Below are 21,510 nucleotides of genomic sequence, written 5' to 3'. Positions count from 1 at the left end.
CTCAGAAAGTTACCAAAAACCCATCTCCATGCTCAATTTTAGCATGCACTTGTTACCGACTTGCACTAGTGGCAGACAGTCCATGGGCCTTACCTGCCCTGTAGCTCCCATCTGAGCAGCCTGGGCCTGAGCTGCTTGGGCTGCTGCTGCTGCCTGCTGCTGCTGCTGCTGTTGCTGCTGCTGCTGCACCAGTTGGGCTCTTACCTGGAATATAAAAGAAAGAAGGGAGTAAAAGCATGTATACACTTGGTTGGTGGAATGCGGTGAGAGGGGACATCCCATAACCATGTCACAAAATCCTTGTGTTACAAGCAAACAAGACTGTCAACTATGCATTTACATTCGTCGAGTATACGATTTGCTTCATGAACCTGAGCAGCTGGCTTAGAATAAGCCTCCCCCATGCTACTTGTTGCCTTGTCTTTGTGACATCTTCTCAACACTGGCTTTCCCACAGGCAGAATCAATCACCATCCCAAACAATTAACTTTGCTCATTTCACTCCAGTACAAAGTATTAGATGCCCACATACAACAGCTGTTTAGAATTGTGTGATGCTCTGTAGCTGTTGCATAGGTGAACAACTCCTACATTAGCTGTCACACAACTACTAAATATAATTTCTGCAGTAGTGCCAAGTGCCCCCAGTCCAATAAGATCAAGAGGGAAGCACAGTAGAGCTCACAATGAAAACTTAGATCTCCTGCCTAGTTATCGACTGCACTCTAAGCCCTCAGTAGGTTCCATAGCACTGAACAGTAACAACAGTAAGAAAATCTACACCATTACCTAAATATACTGACTCAGAATGAAGCAATACTAGGAGATCCACCATGAAGTAAAACAATCATCCTGTCTTCAATCTATGAACTGTTATTTTAAGACAAGTTACATCAAGTGACAATCATCCTTCGCAGGTTCAAACATAACAACAGTGAGCAGGTACAGATGTGGCTGTTATTGTTGCACCTTCCACAACCCCAACCTGCTGGGGTTCCAACCTCTTTATATGTAGTTGCAGAAGTAATTCCAATGGAGTCTCCTGCTGCAGTAGTGTGAGAGCAGACACGTACACACACATACTAAGGCATTCAATTAAGGTTCTTCATGTTCTTACAAGACCAGCATTCATCAGAATTTCATGTTATAGCTATGTAAAATGAGATCATCTCATCTCCTTGTCCCACCAATAGCAACAGAGGAACAGAATTTCAAACACTATCATTTGTATCCAGGATTCCAAACAATTTCATAGACTAGCTACAGAATTGTGGGATTGTTGCAAAGAACTATTTGGCACTGGCAAGCAATAAAGCAACACAAGTTTGAGGTTAGTATTGTTATACATGCCCTGGATTAACATTGTAAAATGCTAAGAGGCTAGCTATTTCACTTCTCTCCTATTAGCAATAACAAGACTTATTTATCAGTGAGGACCTTCTATTTCCCTACAGGCCCACAGAGTACATAACCATTTATTTTGGGTCTTTAACACACTTACCTGCATGGCTTTTATCTGCTGCGGGGTTAAAGTGACAGGCATGACCTGACTCGGGATCTGTCCTGAGATTGCCTGTGCCTGAGACACCATGGGCTGGGGCTGGGATTGTGGTGGAAGCTGAGACTGTTGGGCTTGAGCAACTTGCTGCTGCTGTTGCTGCTGCTGCTGCTGCTGCATTTGTTGCATCTGCTGTTGCATGACTTGCTGAGGTGGCTGCTGCTGTATCTGTTGCTGCGGTATTTGTTGTTGTTGCTGCTGCTGCTGCTGCGGCTGCACCTGCATAGCCTGAGCTGCCTGTTGTAACTGCATTTGAGCAATTCGCTGTAGTTGCTGCTGCTGCTGCTGCATCTAAACCAGAAAAAGCCAGGATGCTAAAGTTTCTCTTTGTTTTTTTACAATGAAAGCCATTGGCAGGCAGCATATGAACTCATCATACTAAGTTAAAGCAGTTAGCTCGATAAAAGGGCCTCAGACCTCAAACAACTCACCTGTATCGAGTTAATATTCACATTTCCCTTTCCAGATGGGCACAAAGTCATCTGCTACCATTAACAGACAGTTTCAAGGCAAAGGTATCCAGCACTCCAACTTCTCCCACATTAAAGATCAAAACACACACTTCTCCAAACTGCTACTAAGCTAACATCAGCATCACCATTTACCTACACTGCACAAGAATCAGACAGCATAAGCCTCTTCTTACGGATGTCATCTTTAAGCACATCTGATTTCCTGTTCTGCAAATGTTTTAAGCAACAATGTGTAATTCATACAACTGACACACAACAGCTACTATTTGTAGAGGAAAGTTATGGGGAGAGAGGGAAGAAAGTAAGGTGTCTACTCCAATCCTCTCCTACACCCCAACATTCCTAGAAGCAGACAAAAACACCATTCTGACACTTAGAGTTGAACAAGAAGGGAACAAAATTGTTAGCTTCTTTCTTGCTCTGGAAGAGCCGTCTGAACAAGTAAAGAAAGGATCCCTTTTCTCCAGGATAGAATACACTGCTGTCAATGAACTCGACCAGTCCAAGATGATAACCTACTTCTGCTCCTGGACAAGGTACTTCCTTAGCTTGGATAGCTGATACTTAATATCGCTATTTAACCAGATCTCTGGAATGGTTCCATCTGACAAGCAGGTGACAGATTAATAACAATGCCTTTGTCACTGCTTTGTTGCTCATTACCTGTTGCTGATTTTGCTGCTGCTGCTGCATTTGCAGTTTCAGCATATGCTGCTGCTGCTGGGCTGCTTGCAGCTGCTGCTGCTGCTGTTGCTGCTGCTGCTGTGCAGCTGCTGCTGCTGCTGCCGCCGCCTGTTGCTGTTGAACCTGAAACTGTTGTGCCTGGAACTGCTGCTGCTGCTGCTGCTGCAAAACCACCTGTTGCTGCTGAAACTGCTGCTGCTGCTGCTGCGCCATCTGTTGCAGTTGGAGCTGGGCTGAAAGGCAGATGTGTGTACAAGGTGACAAAATGTAGACAGCTGTCCAACAGACTAGACTGGTGATCTCAACCTGTCTTTTTTAGTGGAAACTTAAGATACCTTGGTGTCTTTTATAGCACGCATTTGTGGTAGGAGCAGCTGCATACAAGCTAATCTGTTAAGCCATTAAAACCTCCCATTTCCAGAAGTCTATTATACACATTTAAACAACTTTTATTACTTGCATTATTAAGGCATTTCTCACTACTATTTCATCTAAGCCCCTCAGTTCTCTTGCTAACTCTGCAATCTAACTGTATAGCTTAAGAACTGCAGGGAGCAGGCAGAGGAAGGTGGGTTTATTCATGCCCTGAAGGCAACAGAAAAGGTCTCAAACTGTACCACAAAGGAATCTTTGGTCAAAGGAGGATCTGTTCTAATGGATTCTGCTGGGAGCTAGGGAAGTTAACAGTGAACTGGTAAACCTAATCATAAATGGATCTGCTTATTATGAGGCTTACTGGCTCATAATTAACTGATAACAGCTGGAGCAGCCCCCTGCCCATTGGGCCTGCCACAGGCAGGGTGCTCCAACCAGGCTGAGGCAGCCCAGGTCTGCAGCAGGCCCAGGAGTGTTGCAGGCCAGGGGGTACGCCAGCCTGGCCAAAGAAGCCTCTGCCTGTGGGGGCCATTTAACTGGTTAACTGATAAACCTCACCCTGTGTCTACACATGCCCCTTCCTTTTGAAAGGGGCATGTTAATGAGCAGGTTCAAAAGATGCTAATGAGGTGCTGCAATGAATATGCAGCACCTCATTAGCATAATGGCTGCCATGGCGATTTTAAAGTGTGGCTTTTCAAATCACACGCCACCCGCGGCGACGAGATCTTCCAAAAGGACCCCCCCAGTTTTCGACAGCCCCTTCTTCCTATCTGGTGATCAGAAGAAGGGCTTTTGAAAACCGGGAGCAGGGGGAGGGCGTCCTTTCAGTAGGTCCCGTCTCCACGGGTGACGTGCGATTTGAAAAGTCGCACTTTTGAATTGCCTTGCCTGCCATTATGCCAATGAGCTGATTTAATTTCAGGAGATGGGAGCACAGTGAGTACTTACTCTGTTGAGTAGCTGCAGAGACACCAGACATACTATGAGGGGTCATCCCAGAGGTTCCAAGAGGCTGCTGTCCTGGAAGGCTTATCTGTTGCCCCATTGGCCCAAGTCCACTCATCCCACCCATTGTTGCTCCTTGAGCTCGTGAAGTCATGCCCATTCCAGCTGCTCCTGCTGGCGGGCCACCTGTCAGATTCTGTAGTGCATTCATAGGATCTGTGAACACATGATCATTACTAAGTGAACAAGATGAGGACTTATCTGCCGAATTGTGCTCCGCACTCTGGAGCCATACGGAAATTTTGGCCCTAGTAGACTCAGCATAGGACAACAAATACAACTCGACTTCTACATTTATAATTCTGCTGCTGACTCAGCAGCTCTACAGAAGTCTGTCTTGATTTTTCCATCTGTAAACTGAGGGCAACAATATTTGAAAATTAGAGGTTGGTGAAGTGCTTTAAATACTCAATGCACCAAATACATTGTAAATAAATAAATAAATGTATGCTCTCGCATGCGCTCTCTCTCTCTCTCTCGCGCTCTCACAGGAAATTATTAGTCACCTCTCCTCTAAAGAGATATCCAGGTAGACAGACAAGACATGGCAGCCGCAACATGGTATCAGCAGAGCTTTGTGATAACAGATAGGATATTTGGCCTGTAACTCCAGGAAATAAGAGTACACTCATAGGATGGGTCCCAGTTATGTCCCTTCTGTCCAAGAGAAAGGATTGGGAGTGCTTGGGAGATCAGATATTCAGCCTGAGAAAGCACCTTGCAAGGCACTTCCTCTGAACTGCACACTGAAGCGTCTCTATACACTCCTCAGATATTCATGTTTGGCACTTCTTACTCAGAGATGGTGATAAACTGGGGCTGGGGTTAGGGAAAAGGAGCTGCAAACAGACTTCTGAAGGAAAGAGCATTACAGGCTTTTCAAGACAATATTACTCTTATTCAGCAAGGCTGTATGCCTTCCTTTTTAAGGACAGAGATCAAACAGGACATAACTTTAAAGCATCCCACAGTGCTGACATTACCATTACTGTGAAGCACATCTTTAATCCATGCTGGGAAAGATGGCAATGCCTCACTCTACACTCTCTTACAGGTGGATTAACATAGGAGGAAATATGCAGACATATGCAGAGTCCACCAGGACATGGTTCCTGTTGTTGGGACTATTCCACAGACTCTTTGAGGTAATAGGTATTAAACTCAAACACCAGTGAGGATGCAGAAAGGTAACTAGGGAGGTACTCAGCTATTTCCTGCTAGAGAATTCAATTCACAACACTGGCACTTGTTGAATAGGGTTTAATAATGTTTAGAACCAACAGTCAGTAAAAAGATGGAATCAAATGAATGTTCCATGCAACATCCATACCTGAAGAGTCCAGAAGAGTTTAAGTTGCTCGCCTTTGTTTCAAGTATGCAGTATTCCCTCCCTCCCCGCAATTTTATATGCCATCAAAAATACTGACAATTTTTCATTCAGACTGAAAAATATTCTTACCACTGACTGAGGCCTGAGATTTCTTGTTGTCTAGAAAATAAGAGTGAACAGATACATTACACATTTTGCTGCACTGTGTTAACAGAGGACTGTAAATACATGGCTACTTAAACAGTTATTCTCAACATGTAATGCCATTGCTACCGATATCCCACATAGATCTACCAGTGTAAGAGCTCTGCAAATCAGATTTCACTCCCAGTCTTCAAGAATAACCTTGCTTTGTGGAATTTTCTATAGATCAGGACAAGCACCTAAAACAGCTCCTCTATCCTGGTGCAGTGTGTGTCAAGGTGGCTTCCTCCAGCAATTCCACACCTAGGAAGTCTCATAAGTACCTTGAGACTAACAAAATAATTTATTAGGTGATGGGCTTTAGTAGCACAGACCCATGTCTTCAGATCTGAAGACGTGTGTCTGTCCCACGAAAGCTCATCACCTAACAAATTATGTTGTTAGTCTTTAAAGTGCTACTGGACTTTTTTGTTTTAACAGTATATGGACTGGCACAGCTATCTCTCTGTTACTATAAGTACTCTGAGATGTTTGTTCCATCCCAGAAACTTATTTCAGAAGGAATGAAACTCCAAGGAAAGGCAGATACCCTAAGTAAGGAGGATTTCATGTTGAGGAGCAAATTTACTTCTACGTTGCACAGCAGAGTTCTTTTTAATTCATTTGTAAATTAAAGCAAACAAATGAAGCTCAGACACTTTGTCTTCACAGCAGTCTGGCTTTGATGGAAATGCAGATGGAAGGTACCTCATAGAAAACATTTAGTGAAGTGTAAAATGGAGTTATCAGTAACTATCTACGGGTTCTTCAATTCTAGACAGGCATCGTGAAGATAGTTACACATGCAGGAGCTGGGCACTGATCTCACAACAGAAACTATTAGAGTAACTCCTAGAGAATGCCAGTCAGGACTGGCAGATTCAAGCTATCCAGGAAGCCAGCAAAACCCGTAACAAATAAATACAAGGATTACTTACGAATGTCTCGAAAGTGGATAATAAGTCTGGCCACAAGAGAAAGATATTCTTCCTAAAGTTGAAAACAAGACACTTCTCAGCAAAGAACGGGAAAGCAATGTACTCCATGACTCATTATTTCCCTTCCTCACATTGTCACTCCCTCAGTGTAACAGTTTCCCTCCTCCTGCAGAACTGGTACACTTTTTGTAGCAGACCATGATCTGATCTGAAACTGAAATGGGGGGTGTTGGTACATTTCTAGTTAAAAAATAATTGGGTTTAGCTATGCAGGACAGGAGGAGAAACAGCAAATGCTGGGTAGGATGGGGAGACAACTGCCAATACAGCTACATACGAGTAATGCTGTGTATATGTTTCTATACCAACAAAAAACTTTGGCTACACTGCAAGTGCTATAGTAGTACAACTGCAGCCGTGCCACTGTTGCATTTTAAGTGTGGACACTCACTGTAGTGATGGGAAGCGTTCTCCCACGACTGAAAGTAATTCTCCATCTAACAAAATGCCAGTGCTGTTTACCACGGGGGAATTAAAATGGCATAGCTATGTCTCTCAGAGGAGAGATTTTCCCTGTCCAAAGATGTAGCTTTGCAAATGCAAGTTTTCAGCACTGAACAACCCAATACCTTTACTTAAGCCAGATATATATTCAAAAGTTAAGTCAACCCCGCTACACTATTTAAGATAACAAAAATCCATACTCCTGAGCAACGTAATTAAACACAAGTCATGCTAAGCTGTACATAAGTCATCTCCATGCAGTCATCTGCACATGGGTTAACTGCACTGTAAACCATATGCCTATGTTCTGCATAGAGCTTGTTGTGTCTTGTGTGATAATAGGAATTTAACATATTGTCCTTGCCAAATATTTCACATCACACTATTTTCTGCAGAATGGGCAAAACCCCTCTGATTCCCTGAGCAATAATTGCTCCCATATAAATTTAACACAGTTTATGCAAATGTCCTGGCCAGCTGTTGCTAGGCAGCTTTCATTTGAGAACCTGGTTTATCTATTCCCAATACACCAAGGCAGACACAACTGGAAATATATAAAAGTGCCTTACCCGAGTTTTGGCTTTCATAAAAACATGACTCTCCATATCTTTGCTGGATTTATTGTGGGGTACACCAGCCTTCCTCATGGCCTCATCACTGCAAAACAAGTAAGAGAATCCACAAAGGACATTAAGTCAGGGCAGCAGAGACCCCCTTCCCTACCTATGGAACAAAAAGAGGGCAACTTTTGACAAATGAAGCACTGAAATTCACATGCACATCACATAAAGAAAAATAAAGCCATCAATTTACATGCACATAAATCTGATTAACATCAATAGCAGATAGCCAGCACATCTTAAGCGCTATGCCTCTTGTGGAAGTGGAGTGGGTGACACAAACTGATGCAAGCTACATTTTAGCATGGAAGCTTGAGATTGTTAGGATAACAAAAATCCTACCTACCTCTGTAGGGTAGGCTAAGCCTGACTTTTTTTTATTTCTTTCCAACTTCTCTCCAGCTGGCCACCATCTTTTTCTTGACAGATTCCTCCCTAATTTTACACAACTCCAACTTCTCAGAGAATCCCATCAACAGTTTGGTATGGAATTCTCATGTATTCCAATTTAAATGGAAAGACTACTCTGCACCTCAGGTATTTAGAATGAGATCTTTTCACCAAGTGAAAGTGTCCAGACCTGAGCACAATGCCAAGCATGCACCTCTCCACAGCTTCCCCATACCTCCTCAGGAAAGTAAGGCTTCAATTTATCATAGCACACCCCAGCAATGATTCATCTATTAGCTCTGATTCACTCTAGGGAAGATCATAGAGTTAGGATAATGCAATCCCTGTTTCCTGAACAACAGATCTCAGTCTGCTTAAACTCAGGGTGTTTCTCATGCAATTTTTGGATTGTATTTTATTTTCAACAATGGGGTGAGGAATATGGGTGGTTGAAGCAGTGAGGGGAAATGTGAATATGTGGGAGCCATATGGAAGGTGTGGAGGTTAGAAAAGTGCATGAAGGGGGAGGGAGGGATTGGGGGGCTGTAGAAAGGGAAGGAAGCTCTAATGGGCAGGGAAGTGAAAACTCAAGAGGGAGGACCTGGGGATGAATGGCACAGAGAATAGAGGTTCCTATATCAAAACGGCATTCTTCTCTCCCGTGCGCCCTGGAACCTGGTGAGCCACACCACAATCTCCCTGCCATCATGTGAAACAGGACCTCGTGAGGGACAGTGTCTGAGCCTTCTCCTTATTCCCAAATATGGGACTGGGAGATCTGGGGGGAGGGGTGGCTCCTCCCGGCTCCAGAGAGGGGCAGTGAGCTGGGAAGTGGGTGGCAGACGCCAGTGCTCCCCTGACTTTGCCGAGTGTCAGGGAGCTGTGAAGCGGGCGGCACCTACCAGTGCTCTCCGACTTTGCTGAGACGGGAGAGAGGCAGCAGCCACAAGTGCTCCCCCAGCTTCCCAATGGCACAGGGAGCCAGGAAGCAGAGCACCACCTTACCCTATCTTTGGAGGGCTCCCTGCTGGCTCCCTCTTTCTGCTGCCTGGGAGCACGTAAGCTCTCCAGCCAGCAGCTGCACCTGCACACACTGCTGAAGGAAAAGGTCAGCTGGTGGGGAGCCAAATACGAGACAATTATCCCTTTAAAAAAATAAGTCAGGAAGCCTTTCTGCCACCTGAAATACGGGGCTGTCCCACCCAATATGGGACGGATGGTCACCCCAATTATCCCCCATGTGAGCTGGGTTAAGGGCTGCTCCTCTGGTGACTGTGACCCCCAATCTCCCAGGATCAGGAAACAGGGGCCCGTACCTTCCATTTTTTGTGAGCCAGTACCTGGGGACCTGTTCCAAGCTCCCTCCTACACCTCATAGGTTCACAAGCGCTGGCACGAGGGAGGAGGAGAACACCCACTGACAGGAATGGAAAAGTTCACACATCTCAGACCTATTGTTTCGGATGGTGTTTATCTCCTTGGGGTGTTCACAGCTGAACAGGTACATAGCAGTGAGAGGAACGGGATAGTTCACAACACTGTCAACTTCCTACGTTGCACAATTTAAGCCTCGATCTTGGCCTTTCCTACACTATAGAGACTATAGGTATGCAAACATCGGCCTTTAGCATAGACATAGCCTACAGTGACTACAGCCTAGTGACCAAAGAGCTTTTTCTGTTGTTGTAAGACTTCACTGCAGCACGATCCCCTTAAGCCAACAACACACCATATGATCCTGGGCAGGGCTGGGCAGAGCTCAAGCCCCACTGCCCCAAACTGAAGCCCTTTGAGTTCAGCCCCAGACCCCAGAGAGTCTAAAACTGGCCCTTACAACCCCCGTAAAATAATGATGTGACTTGCTGTCAGGTCCTACTGCAGCTGTAAGAATGCCACATACCCAAGCGACAGCAGATAGATTGATGGAAGCATTCTTCTGTTGACCTAGCTGCCTCTACGCTGAAAGTTAGGTAGGCATAGCTACAGCACTCAGTGTGCATTTTTTTGCATCCATGAGCTCTGTAACTTGACTGTATTTTCAATGTAAACCATGTCTCAGCATCCCCACTTTCCTATCCGTTTTCCTCCCACTGGGACAGCATACTCCTCACTGCCTCACCACATTCCCTCCTTCCTATGGTCCCTCCAAGCTTATCAGGGGCATGGAATCACAAAGAGGAGAATGGAGTTGATATGGAAGAGCTCAAGGGAATTCAGAGGGGCATCAATGCAACAGCAACACAGCAAGCGTGCTGGCAGCACTGAAGTGATGATGTAGAAGTCCCAGCAACGACAGAGGTGTTGAGACTGTGTAAGGAAGCGTGAGTATTGCTGGAGAACATCAGTATCTCTCCCCAAAATCTCCACATCTATCAACAATGCTTCTACAGCCCGTGCCACACTGTACCAGCACACCTCATGATCTTTAAGGTATTTATCCTCATAACACCCCTGTGCAATACGGAGGTGTTATCCCCACTTTTGCAGATGGAGAACAGTGACAAAGCAACCTGACTTAAGTCATGCAGGAAGTCTGTCGAGGTGCAGGGAACTGAAACCTGGGTCTCCAAGACCCAGCTCCTATCCAGTGGACCATCCTTCCTTTTTTACATTGCCTCAATTCTATCCCACTCTATCAAAAATGCCCTCACTGCTATGATCCTGAGCACTATTCTGCACCCTCTTACCCAGCTACTTAACCTGTGCCCCCCAACCATGTACTTCCCCCTCTGGGGGAACGGAGAATCACTCTGTGAACAGGGTGGGTAAATCTTATTTTTTTCAAGCATGTTTTTCATTTCATTTTATAGTTAGATTTGAAATTATAAGAATCAGTATTAAAGCTTAAATTTACTATATTAAAATAATGTAAAAATACAAAACCCACAAAAGAGTGACCAGCTCTCTCTAATTAGTCTTTGATTGTCACACCCATTCCTGCAAAGACGAAAAGTGGGGAAACTGCATTTTGTAATGCCACCTTTAATATTTGCAGAAATGGGACACATCCTTCTTAATTTACCTCCTCTACCGGTCCTACTAAGGACAGGTAACCTCTTTTTATCGTCCCCCACTATATACACACTAGATTCTATTTTTCGTCTGAAGAAGTGGGCTTTGCCCATGAAAACTCATGACCTAATAAATGTGTTAGCCTCTAAATTGCCACAGGACTGCTTGTTATTTGTGAACCTACAGATTAACATGTCTACCTCTCAGACTATTACCCACGTAATTCAACCCTTTGCATGTATATATTGTGATAGTCTAATTACATAATCACAGCTGCACTCCAAGACAGGTACATTAGGGATCTTAATGGCTAACCAGTAAGCCTCCACCCTTGATGGATGAGGCTTGCTGTTTATGGTTAACTGGTGGAGACTGGAGGAGCCCTTATCTATGGTGCGACCGGGGCATGCCACGGGCAGAAGTTCTTCAGCCCAGATGTGGTCACTAGTACAACCAGTAAATGAAGCAAATTAAGGCAAGCTGGAGCGGCCCTGTCAGCTACCTCTCCCCACATTTAACCATTTAAACTTAACATTTAACTGGTTTACTAATTAAATGTGATTTTTCACCCCAATCCACTGATGGCACCCACTCTTTGGCTTCTGGCTCCCCAGCCATCACCTCTCTTGGACAGAAACACTTGCCTTGCTCCCTTCTAACCAGGCTGTTCCAAGCCACACAATTTAAGTAAGACTGTGCAAGCAGGCCTGTTTTTTTCTCCTGAGAAACAAAGTGAAAGCGTTTCAGAGAAAATATTAAAACATGACAGACCACACGTGTGCTAATAAGCTTACCAGAGATCATCCCAACTCTAGGATGGGGTCTGGCAGGAACTGCACGCATGTTAATAAGATTACCAGAGATCATCCCAAGCCCCACCAAGGGCTTTATCCTGTGGCTAGCAGTTCACAACAGCTACAGGTTGAACCTCCCTGGTGCAGCATCCTCAGGACCTGACCTGTCCTGAGCAAGGGAGTCTGCTGGCCCAGAGCAGATAAGACATCAGGGCTGGAGGCGGGAAGGGGCAGGACACCAGCCACCCCACTGGGCTCCCCTCCCAAGCCACCATGCTCCACTGCTTCAGCCTTGCTGCTGCCAGCCCTGCTGCCACCAGTGGGCTCCACTTCCCAATGGCATTCATGGGCTGCTGGCAGGTTCCACTGCCCCCAGCCTTCTATGGGACACTGGAGCCCCATAGACTCTGCTGGCCCCACTAACTCCCCAGGCTGTCTCCAGCTGCTGCTTCCCTGGCAGGGCCTGGTGGCCCCAAGGGTTATCAGCTTGCCAGACTGTGTCTGCTCCCAGTCACTAGTAGTCCTGTGGGCTACTTGCCCGTCAGACCACCAGCACCCTCTGTCACTGGGGCGCTCTGATCCAGCAACATCCATGGTCCAGAAGAGTCCCAGGACCAGAGAGGTACAACCTGTTCATTAGCTTAGAACAAATATCCTCATAAATCTGAGAATCACCCCTTTGCACAGTTTGGATCTCTGATCTTCTGGACCACAAAATCAATGATCAGCAGACAAAGGTCCCCTCCTGAGCTCAAAGCTTCCAAAGGCTGCATTATTACATAATTTGATTGGGTGTATTTGCATATCCTGTCCCTAGAAATGTACTACACCGTACACTTCACTTTAAAAGTTTATCTTTGTCTGGTACACTGAGTTAAATAGTCCTGTACAGCTGCTAATATTTTCCTGATTGACCTTAATCATGTATTCTAATGAATTTCTAAGGTACTTAAATTTTATTCAGTAAGATTTAACTTAATTTAATAATGTGTGTCTAGGAAATTGCCATCTCTTGTAATCACTATTTTTTCTATAAGCTCCCTCCTTCATTCTGAGCATAGGAGAAACAGCACTCAGGGAGTAAATCAATGTTGTGTAGAGAATGAATAGCTTCTTTGTAGGACCGTTGCCTCATTTGCTGAGAAAGCAGATGTGTAGTGAATGAGACACAGGAAGAGAAAGGACAGACTCGTGGGTAAGGTAAGGCAGCTGAATACTACTGCCTCTGCTAAAGAGTTCCTACATGATGCTGAGCAAGTCACAAACCACAGCATGTTAATTTCCCAAATCCTCATCTTGAGACACCAGGGGCCTGATTTGCAAAAGTACTGAGGATTCACACCCACGGTCAATGAGAACTCCTGCTCTGAATATATGAAGTACTGACTTTCGGGGGAAAAGAAAAAAAACAGGCTCTTGGCTTTGAAAATTGGTTTAAAAATTAGCTGACACTTCAAAATGAGAGATAATATGAAGTCACCTCACATGGATTTCATAAAGCTAGTTCTTTACAAACACTAATGAAATTCAGATACAACAAATCACACATGGACCAGACATTTAATAATGAGATGAAAAGAAATACTGAATAGTTACCTGGTCAGTGACCACCATCTAATCAACTTACTGAATGACACTGGGGATAAATTCAGTATCATAACTCACAAAGGCAATTATCTCACACATTACCAGGACTGATTTCCTTCCTTTGGTATTCGTAGTGATCTCAGGCACGAAAGTTAATATCTCCTCCACTCAGCCCCAGTTCAGTTTCATGTATCTGATTTGTTAGTTTTTATTTCTTTTTTTTTTTTGGACTCTGTGCTATATAACTATCAGTCTGTACTGGAAATACTATTCATCTGAAGAAGTGGATCTGTCCCACGAAAGCTCATCACCTAATAAATTATTTTGTTAGTCTTTAAAGTGCTCCATGACTGCTAGTTTCTTTTGGTAGAATACAGACTAACATGTCTAGCTCTCTGGTATTATTCACAAAGGGACCAGTTAAAGTTACATCACGCTTAATTTTGGCATTTCTTAATATTGGAGTGTTTCACTTTGCAACCTTAATGTTCTTTTAACAGCTATTTTAAAGGCACTATTACATATAATACATTTTTCAGTATGAGCATCTTGCACAGATAACAACTAAAACCCCAGTAAATTAACAGGCAAATTTTACTGTTCTTTGTACCCTACTAACAATTTTACCTGCTTGAAATACCTGGCTCCAACTGAAGTGTTTTTTGTTTTTTTTTTTGGCAAGTTACAGTTTAAAGGATCAGTACTTTTTCTTCTTTCTGTACTAGGGATGTTAATGGTTCACTGGTTAACCTCTAGGGGCTGAGTAGCCCCCTGCCCACTGAAGGCAGGGGGTTGGCTCCAGCCCTGCAGGGCTACCACAGGCAGGGATGCTCCAGTCCAACCAGAGCAGTCCCTGTCTGCAGTGGCCAATCTGACTGGGGACGAGGGAAGGGACAGTGGACAGGCTGAGGACAGGGACTGCTCCAGCCAGGCTAGAACACCCTTGGATGCAGTGTACCAGGGCTGCTCTGGACATGCTGGAGTACCCCTTCACCTGTAGCAGGGATGGTCCAGCCAAGCAGAGCAGCCCTGGTCTCAGTGCACCATGTGTGGGCCCAGTTGGAGCAGCCCTGATCCTCTGCCACCACCCCACTCGCGTTTAAGTCTACCAATTACACGAGATTTTACATCCCTACTCTGTACATAATTTAAAAAAGTAATCTACTATTTTTGTATACCTGCCTTTTTTAAAATTACTGATGGATAATTAAACAAACACCTATTTTCAAAAACTATTTACTAGCAACCACCAGAGCACGCTATTTATTAATAAAGGCCAATACAAAGTGCAAACACACACATTTTGGAATGTGTCAACACTGGAACAAACTACACTAATCCCTCACTATACGAGCACAACTGGTTCCTAACTTTTTGCTCATAGGTGAAAACGCGTAAGAGGGATACTAAATTCCTACTAAAATACTTGTAAAAGTCTCTGATTGGTTCCAACTGCTGGGAGTGGCGGCAGATGGTGCTGCTTTTGAACAGTAAGTGAGCCTGGGGTTGTGGGGGGTTAAAGACTAGGCGTAGTTGGGGGACATGTGTGGGAGGGAGGGTTAAAACATGGTGGCGGGTTGGGTCCATGGGGGGTGGGGTTCAGGCTGCTGCAGGCTGGGTCTGTGGGGCCAGTGGGCAAGGGGCGGGGGTTAAGGCTGCAGCAGTTTGGGTGCATGGGGCTGGCGGGCCGAGGGTTTCAGCGGTTTGGGTGCGCAGGGCCAGCGGGGGTTTATATTTTGGCAGTTCTGGTGTGCAGGGCCAGTGGGAGGGGGGTTAAGTTTCGGCAGTTCGGGTGTGTGGGGCTGGCTGGGGGGTTAAATGTCAGTGCTTCATGGTGCGCAGGGGGTTTAAATTTCGGCAGTTCCAGTGTGTGGGGCCAGCAGGGGGGTTTAAGTTTCATCAGTTTGGGTGTGTGGGGACCGGCAGGGAGGGGGGCGTTAAATTTCAGCAGTTCGGGGTGCGCACGGGCGGCAGGGGGTTTAAATTTTGGCAGTTCCGGTGCGCAGGGCGGGCAGGGGGTTTAAGTTTCAGCCGTTTGGGTGTGCAGGGTCCAGTGGCGGGGGTGGTTAAATTTCAGCAGTTTGGGGGCCCAGGGGGTTTAGGTTTCCCCAGTTCAGGTGCACTGGGCTGGCTGGGGGTGGGGATTGGGTTTCGGTAGCTCCGGTGTGCGGGGCCAGTGGGGGGCGTGGTTTAAATTTCGGCAGTTCCAGTGTGCAGGGCCAGTCGCGGGGGGGTTAAATTTTGGCAGTTCCGGTGTGCAGGGCTGGTGGGGGTTAAGTTTTGGTGGTTCGGGTGCGGGAAGCAGTGGGGGGTTTAGGTTTTGACAGTTTGGTGACTGTGGGACTGACTGGGGAAGTCAGGCTGCAACAGGCTGGAGACGTGGGGAGGGAGTACGTCTTGTATTAGCGGGGGAGTTCACTCATTGAGTGAACTAGGGGAGGTATGTTGTGTCCCTCATTTAAGCAAGTACTCGTAAATGAAGTACTTGTGTAATAAGGGATGAGTGTACTGAATGGCAAGGGGCCTAGTGATGCAAGTTCTCTACTGGGAACACCCTGTTGCTGGCCATTGGAAGTCTGACAGGAATCTACAGTGAGAATGGACCCTGGCAATAAGAACTCTGACAAGAGGATACAGAGCAAGAGGAAATCCATGATTACCATCTAGATAGCTACAGAGTAGAAATAGCAATTAAAACATAATTAAACCAAACAGGGCACTTGTGCAGACCCCTCATATATTCTGTCCAAATTTATTTGGGGAGACAGCTCAGTGGTTTTTACATTGGGCTGCTAGGCTCATGGTTGTCAGCTCAATGCTTGAGGGGGCCATTTAGGGATCTGGGCCATATAGATTTAAAAAAAAAAAAAAAAACTGTCCAGGATGGTGATAGGTCCTGCTTTAAGGTCAGGGGACCAGACTCAATGACCTCTCAAGGTCCCTTCCAGTTCTATGAGATATACCTACCAATCTCCATATATCCCATTCAGTTCTGCACTACACAAAGCTTCTGACGGTTTCAAGGGTAGGCCCAAACAGAGCACACTGAACTGTTCTTGTTACAAGGGCATGGATCCAAATACTAAGACATGCACCAGAGAAACTGCCTCAGCTTCTGCAGCAGCTGTAGATAGCAAATGACAGATCATGATATTGTCGGTCAATGGCCAAGACGACAAATGGATTAAGAGAAACCCAAAGACTGAATCACACTGACAAGTGAAGGACAGACACCTCAAACTGAAGACACACACAGCCACTACGCTCTTAACATTTCTTTGTGCCTAGAAACACAGTGTCCGTCATATCCAGGATGAGCCGGAGCCATACTCTCTCTCATATACTTCCCCTGGTCTCTAAGGTGTGTCTAGACAGCAAAATTATTTGAGAATTACAGCCACTATTTTGAAATAACTTTGCAAGTGTCTCTGCAATGCAACTACTATATCCAAATAATTTCAAAGTAGGGGTTGGCTTATTTCAAATTTGGTAAATCTCATGCTACAAGGAATAGCACCTTTTACAAAATCAATATTGCAGAATAGATGCTGCACAGAAAGGGAATAGGAGCTATTTCAAAATAAGCTATTCCTGAATGGCTTATTCTGAATTATCACTAGTGTAGACATAGTATTTCAGATTGGAACCCCTGTGCTTCAAAGGGCTCTAATCCAAAGTGGGCTCTGTTGTGTATGAACACACTATTTCAGAATAAGTTTTGCTGATTTTGGAGAGTCCCTGTAGTGTAGATGTGTTATTCCAGAATAAGCTATTCAGAAATAACTCTATGGTGTAGTCATGCCCTCTAAGTCAAAGACCAAAGAAACTGTAGTATCCAAATTTAATCAGAATCAAAGTCTAAGTGTCACCCATGATTGACATCTTGACTGCCCCTCCTAGGTGAAACATGTACTCCAAGAAGATGGAGCCCTGCACAAGACAAACCCCTGCAGAGAAGAATAAGCATTTATTACTAGTCCTTGGTGCACTCACAAGAACAAATATACTGAGGCATCTTCACATTCATTCGCAAAAGCATTGCAGGAAAGTAAAAATATAATTGCCAATAGTACCTAAGGCTATTTATAACAAACAAGGCTTTGCTTGGGCCCACACCACCATTTTGTGATTGAGCATCTCATGGCTATCTCCAGCAAATGCCTAACATCACAAGATAGAAGGAGCCCCTGTTTGAAGTTCCAACAACAGATGTTGCCTTAGTTATTACTTAGGTAGCTACACTATATCCAAGAAACTCTCTAAAGATGGGTTATATAAACATCATTATGCAAGTTTAATTTAGTCTAAATTATTTTTGGTAGTGTGACTATTTGTAATGGCAAATAAAATTACTTTTAATCATCTTGTAAAGATGAACAAGGAGATTTGTACATGGACTATTGAGTATTCAAAACTATTTTGCAAGACCTTGTTAAACACTTCGTCTGTTACAGAAGATTTTCTAAAGGGAATCCACACAGTAATTATTTTAATTATTTCCGTTACATGTCAGTTACTTATGATTCACTGGATCCGTAACAGCAGTGAAGTGTCCTGTAGCACCTTATAGACTAACAGAAAAGTTTTCAGCATGAGCTTTCATGAGCACAGACTCACCTCATCAGATGCTGGTCTGTGAGTCTGTGCTCATGGAAGCTCATGCTCAAAACTTTCCTGTTAGTCTATAAGGTGCCACAGGACCCTTTGTTGCTGTTATGATTCACTGAAGCTCAAAATGGAAGCATAGGAAGAACAACCAATTTGTGATGAGATTTCAAAAACACTCCTAGGCAACTGCTCCCAACCCTCCTGCTGTATTTCACACTGAGCATACCACCTCTATTACACAGGTGGGCAACAATGTTCACAGATGGGCCACTCCTCAAAGTTTGGTACTGATGGCAGGCTGGCTCTGGGTTCCTTGGGGATGTAGGGGGCTCCAGCCACAAATAGTGGGGCTAGGAGCTACAGAGAAAGATAAAGAGGATGAGTGTGTGAAAGAGAAAGTGTGTGAGAGACACAGGCTTTGTGACATGTTGAGTGTGTGCTGCAATGTATATTTGACAGTGACCGTGTGTGTGGCACGACTGAGTATGTGTAACAGTGACACACACTTTGTGTGCTGGTTAAGTTACTGAGAAAAGCCACCCTCTGCCACTGCAAGGGAAATCTGTTCTGGTCTGCATTCCTGAGTCACTTACCATCCACGCTTCATACTGAAGCACAGCTCTGCTATGTGTCTCCCTCTCCCTGATCCCTGCTGTACAGAGATAGGGTACAGGGAGCTGGGAACACCCTCATTTCAACACTTCCCTTCCCTTCAACCCCTCCTCCTCTGCACAGTTAGCAGAAGAATCCTAGGAACAGCTCAGCTGTGTATGGAAGATGGTGGTGGGAGGGGCAGCTCAACACATGCTGCTATATGCAGGCTCTGCTTATCAGCTGGATAGGCCAGAGGGACAAGCTTGGTGGGACAGATCTGGCCCCGGGGCTGATTTTGCACACAGGGGTCTGTTAAAACCCCCTGATTGCAGCAAGTCTCCTATTATTTTAATGACAACAACCAGAAACTGCCAAACTGTAATTTCAAATACGACACATGAACCCAACCCCCCAAAAAAACCAACCCCAAGCATTATTATGATTCCACAATGGAAGCTGTTAACAAAACATGACTACTTTTACCTCTGAGGTACGTTATGTAGTTCAGGGGAGGCACTGTCACTTGCAGAACACAAGATTTTGGACCTAATGAAAACTGTCAATGTTTACAATGATAATCCACCTTGAAAAAAACAGACACTATGAACTGAGAGTATTTGAACTTTATCTACTTTGCACTTCCCAGAATTTTAAATGTTGCAGTTAAATGGCATTCCTTGTTAATTAAGGTTTTTGTCCTGTTTTACCTAAAATTGGCAGTTAATCTGTTACCCTAAGCCTCTCTTGATGGTACTCAGCCTTTTAAAAAAAAAAAACACCACTCACAAAACACTCCTACAGATTGTGGTGCACAGTCAGTGAAAAAAAAAAAATCTAACAACATTACTCCAAGTTTGTCCTCTTGCAGATTGTTTCTGTGTAAAACAAGTGACTTCACAGAACAAACTAAGTGTAACATATTAACTCGAAAGCAAAGCCACTCCCTGCCCTGAATTGTTTAGAACCTAAATTCAGACATAAAACTTCACAAAAACCATAACAAATAAATCAGGATAGGAACAAGGTTAACAGGAAGAGAGACGTGAAGCATCTAAATATGCCGATGAAAACGCTAAGATAGTAATCATTTGCTTCCCATAAGAACAAAGCAGAGATAATGAGTGTAGGATCCACACAACTAACTATTCGTTTAAATGTTGCTCTGAAATCACAGATCCCACTTGAAGGGAAGCCACAGCAGGCGGCTGGCAGCTGCCAAAGAAGCAGCTGAAAGGCAATTTGGGGGAGAGTGTTTGTAAACCACACGCATAGGCGTGATTCACTGTCCCATGCAGTGGCACCTACACCACTTCCACAAAGGAAGGAGGAGTCTCTTCTACAGCCTTAGCTGGGAGCCAGGTGGCTTTCAGCTCAAACTGTAACGGCTCCTGCACTGAGGTCCCAGGTTCGAGTTTGCCTGTTGGTGGTTATATGCTCACTACGGGGAATGGCAACGGGGGCTTAAGGACACCCAGACAAGCCGCTGCAAGTGGAGAGACGCAGCGGCTGCCCGGCTAACTGCGCTGGGCCCAGGGTGGACCAGGCCCAGACACTCAGTCAGGCTGGCGGGGAGGGAAAAAGGGCGCCCTCCCTACAGCGGCTACCGCGGGAAGCGGCTGCCAAGCGGGACGGAGGCGGTGGGCTGCGGCAGGAGAGGAGCGTGGGGGCGGCGCAGGGCGAGGGGATCCCGACTCCCCGGCCGGGCAAGCCGAAGCAGGGCGCGTTTGCGGCCTAGGCCGCCCCGCCCCCGCCAGGCCCGCACTCACATCTGGCTGACCAGCTTCTGCCGGAAGTTCGCGCTGCGCCAGTCGCTCTCCTGCCCAGGCGCGTCCATCGCCGCTGCTGCCGCCGCTAGCCCCAACCCGCCGCCGCGCTGTCCTCTGCCACAGACGACGATCCGCCACGGCCTAACCCGGAAGTGACATTCACTTCCGTCACAGGGGGCGCGCGGCTGCGCTGGAAATTGAAGTCTCCGTTGGCCTCGTTCCCCCCCCACCCACAAACGGGTCTTCCCCCGATGCATGTCGGGAAATGTAGTCCCGCGGGTGCCAGGGGCCTATGGGAAGGGCGATGCATGATGGGAGACGTAGTTCTCAACAGTCTCAGCATTTTCTCTTTCATCCCTCAGGGCCAGTGAGAGCCCCTACAAGTGGCCCCGAGTCCCCGACCACTGTAGGGGTCGGAGCTCGCGTGATGCAGGAATGCCGAGCCCCACTGACTTCCACGTGGCTTCACACAGATGGGATGCGGGGGTTGCCCAGACAGGAGGCCTTGATTACTGGCAGCATTAAGTCCTCCCCTACCTTAGACATCTCCTTGCCCAAGAGCCAGAGTGAAGCAGTAAGATCATCACATAAGAACATAAGAATGGCCATTACTGGGTCAGACCAAAGGTCCATCTGTTCCAGCATCCTGTCCAACAGTGGCCAGTGCCAGGTGCCCCAGAGAGAGTGGACGGAAGACAATGATCAAGTGACTTGTCTCCTGTCATCTATCTCCAGCCTCTGACAAACAGAGGCCAGGAACACCCACCCATGCCCTGGCTAATAGCCTTTTATGGACCTAACTTCTATGAATTTATCTAGCTCTTCTTTGAACTCTCTTATAGTCCTAGCCTTCACACAAGGAAATAATTGGAGTGAGAACAATGTTACATAGGTCGGCCACCAGATTTGCTATGGTAACATCAGGGATGAGGGATGGTATTCCTAATAGCTTGTAGCCCATCTTCATGTGGAATATTGGCATAGAGAGCCTCTGCATCTTTGGTGGCAAGGATGGAATCATCAGGTCGGTTTCCAATATTTTGTAACTTCCACAGGAAGTCAGTGGTATCTCAGAGACAGCTATGA

The 21,510-nt window shown here is 45.7% G+C and overlaps 1 protein-coding gene across 2 annotated transcripts in view; it reads right to left on the bottom strand.

Moving 5' to 3' along the window:
• The window catches only part of MED15 (mediator complex subunit 15), a 37,327-nt gene extending 16,769 nt beyond the window's left edge, over window positions 1–20,558 (bottom strand). For both annotated transcript variants that reach the window (XM_075012542.1, XM_075012543.1), the window contains exons 1-8: window positions 20,425–20,558; window positions 7,623–7,710; window positions 6,550–6,601; window positions 5,558–5,587; window positions 4,042–4,254; window positions 2,695–2,948; window positions 1,502–1,849; window positions 94–204 (exon numbers count right to left, since the gene is read on the bottom strand). In XM_075012542.1, coding sequence (XP_074868643.1) covers window positions 94–204; window positions 1,502–1,849; window positions 2,695–2,948; window positions 4,042–4,254; window positions 5,558–5,587; window positions 6,550–6,601; window positions 7,623–7,710; window positions 20,425–20,492 — 1,164 coding nt within the window. In that variant the 5' untranslated portion in view covers window positions 20,493–20,558. The remainder of the gene's footprint in view (window positions 1–93; window positions 205–1,501; window positions 1,850–2,694; window positions 2,949–4,041; window positions 4,255–5,557; window positions 5,588–6,549; window positions 6,602–7,622; window positions 7,711–20,424) is intronic.
• Between the last annotated feature and the right edge of the window lie 952 nt (window positions 20,559–21,510).

Source organism: Carettochelys insculpta, chromosome 18 (assembly GCF_033958435.1).
Source record: "Carettochelys insculpta isolate YL-2023 chromosome 18, ASM3395843v1, whole genome shotgun sequence".
NCBI lineage: Eukaryota > Metazoa > Chordata > Testudines > Carettochelyidae > Carettochelys > Carettochelys insculpta.
This window is presented reverse-complemented; position numbering and strand designations above follow the sequence as displayed.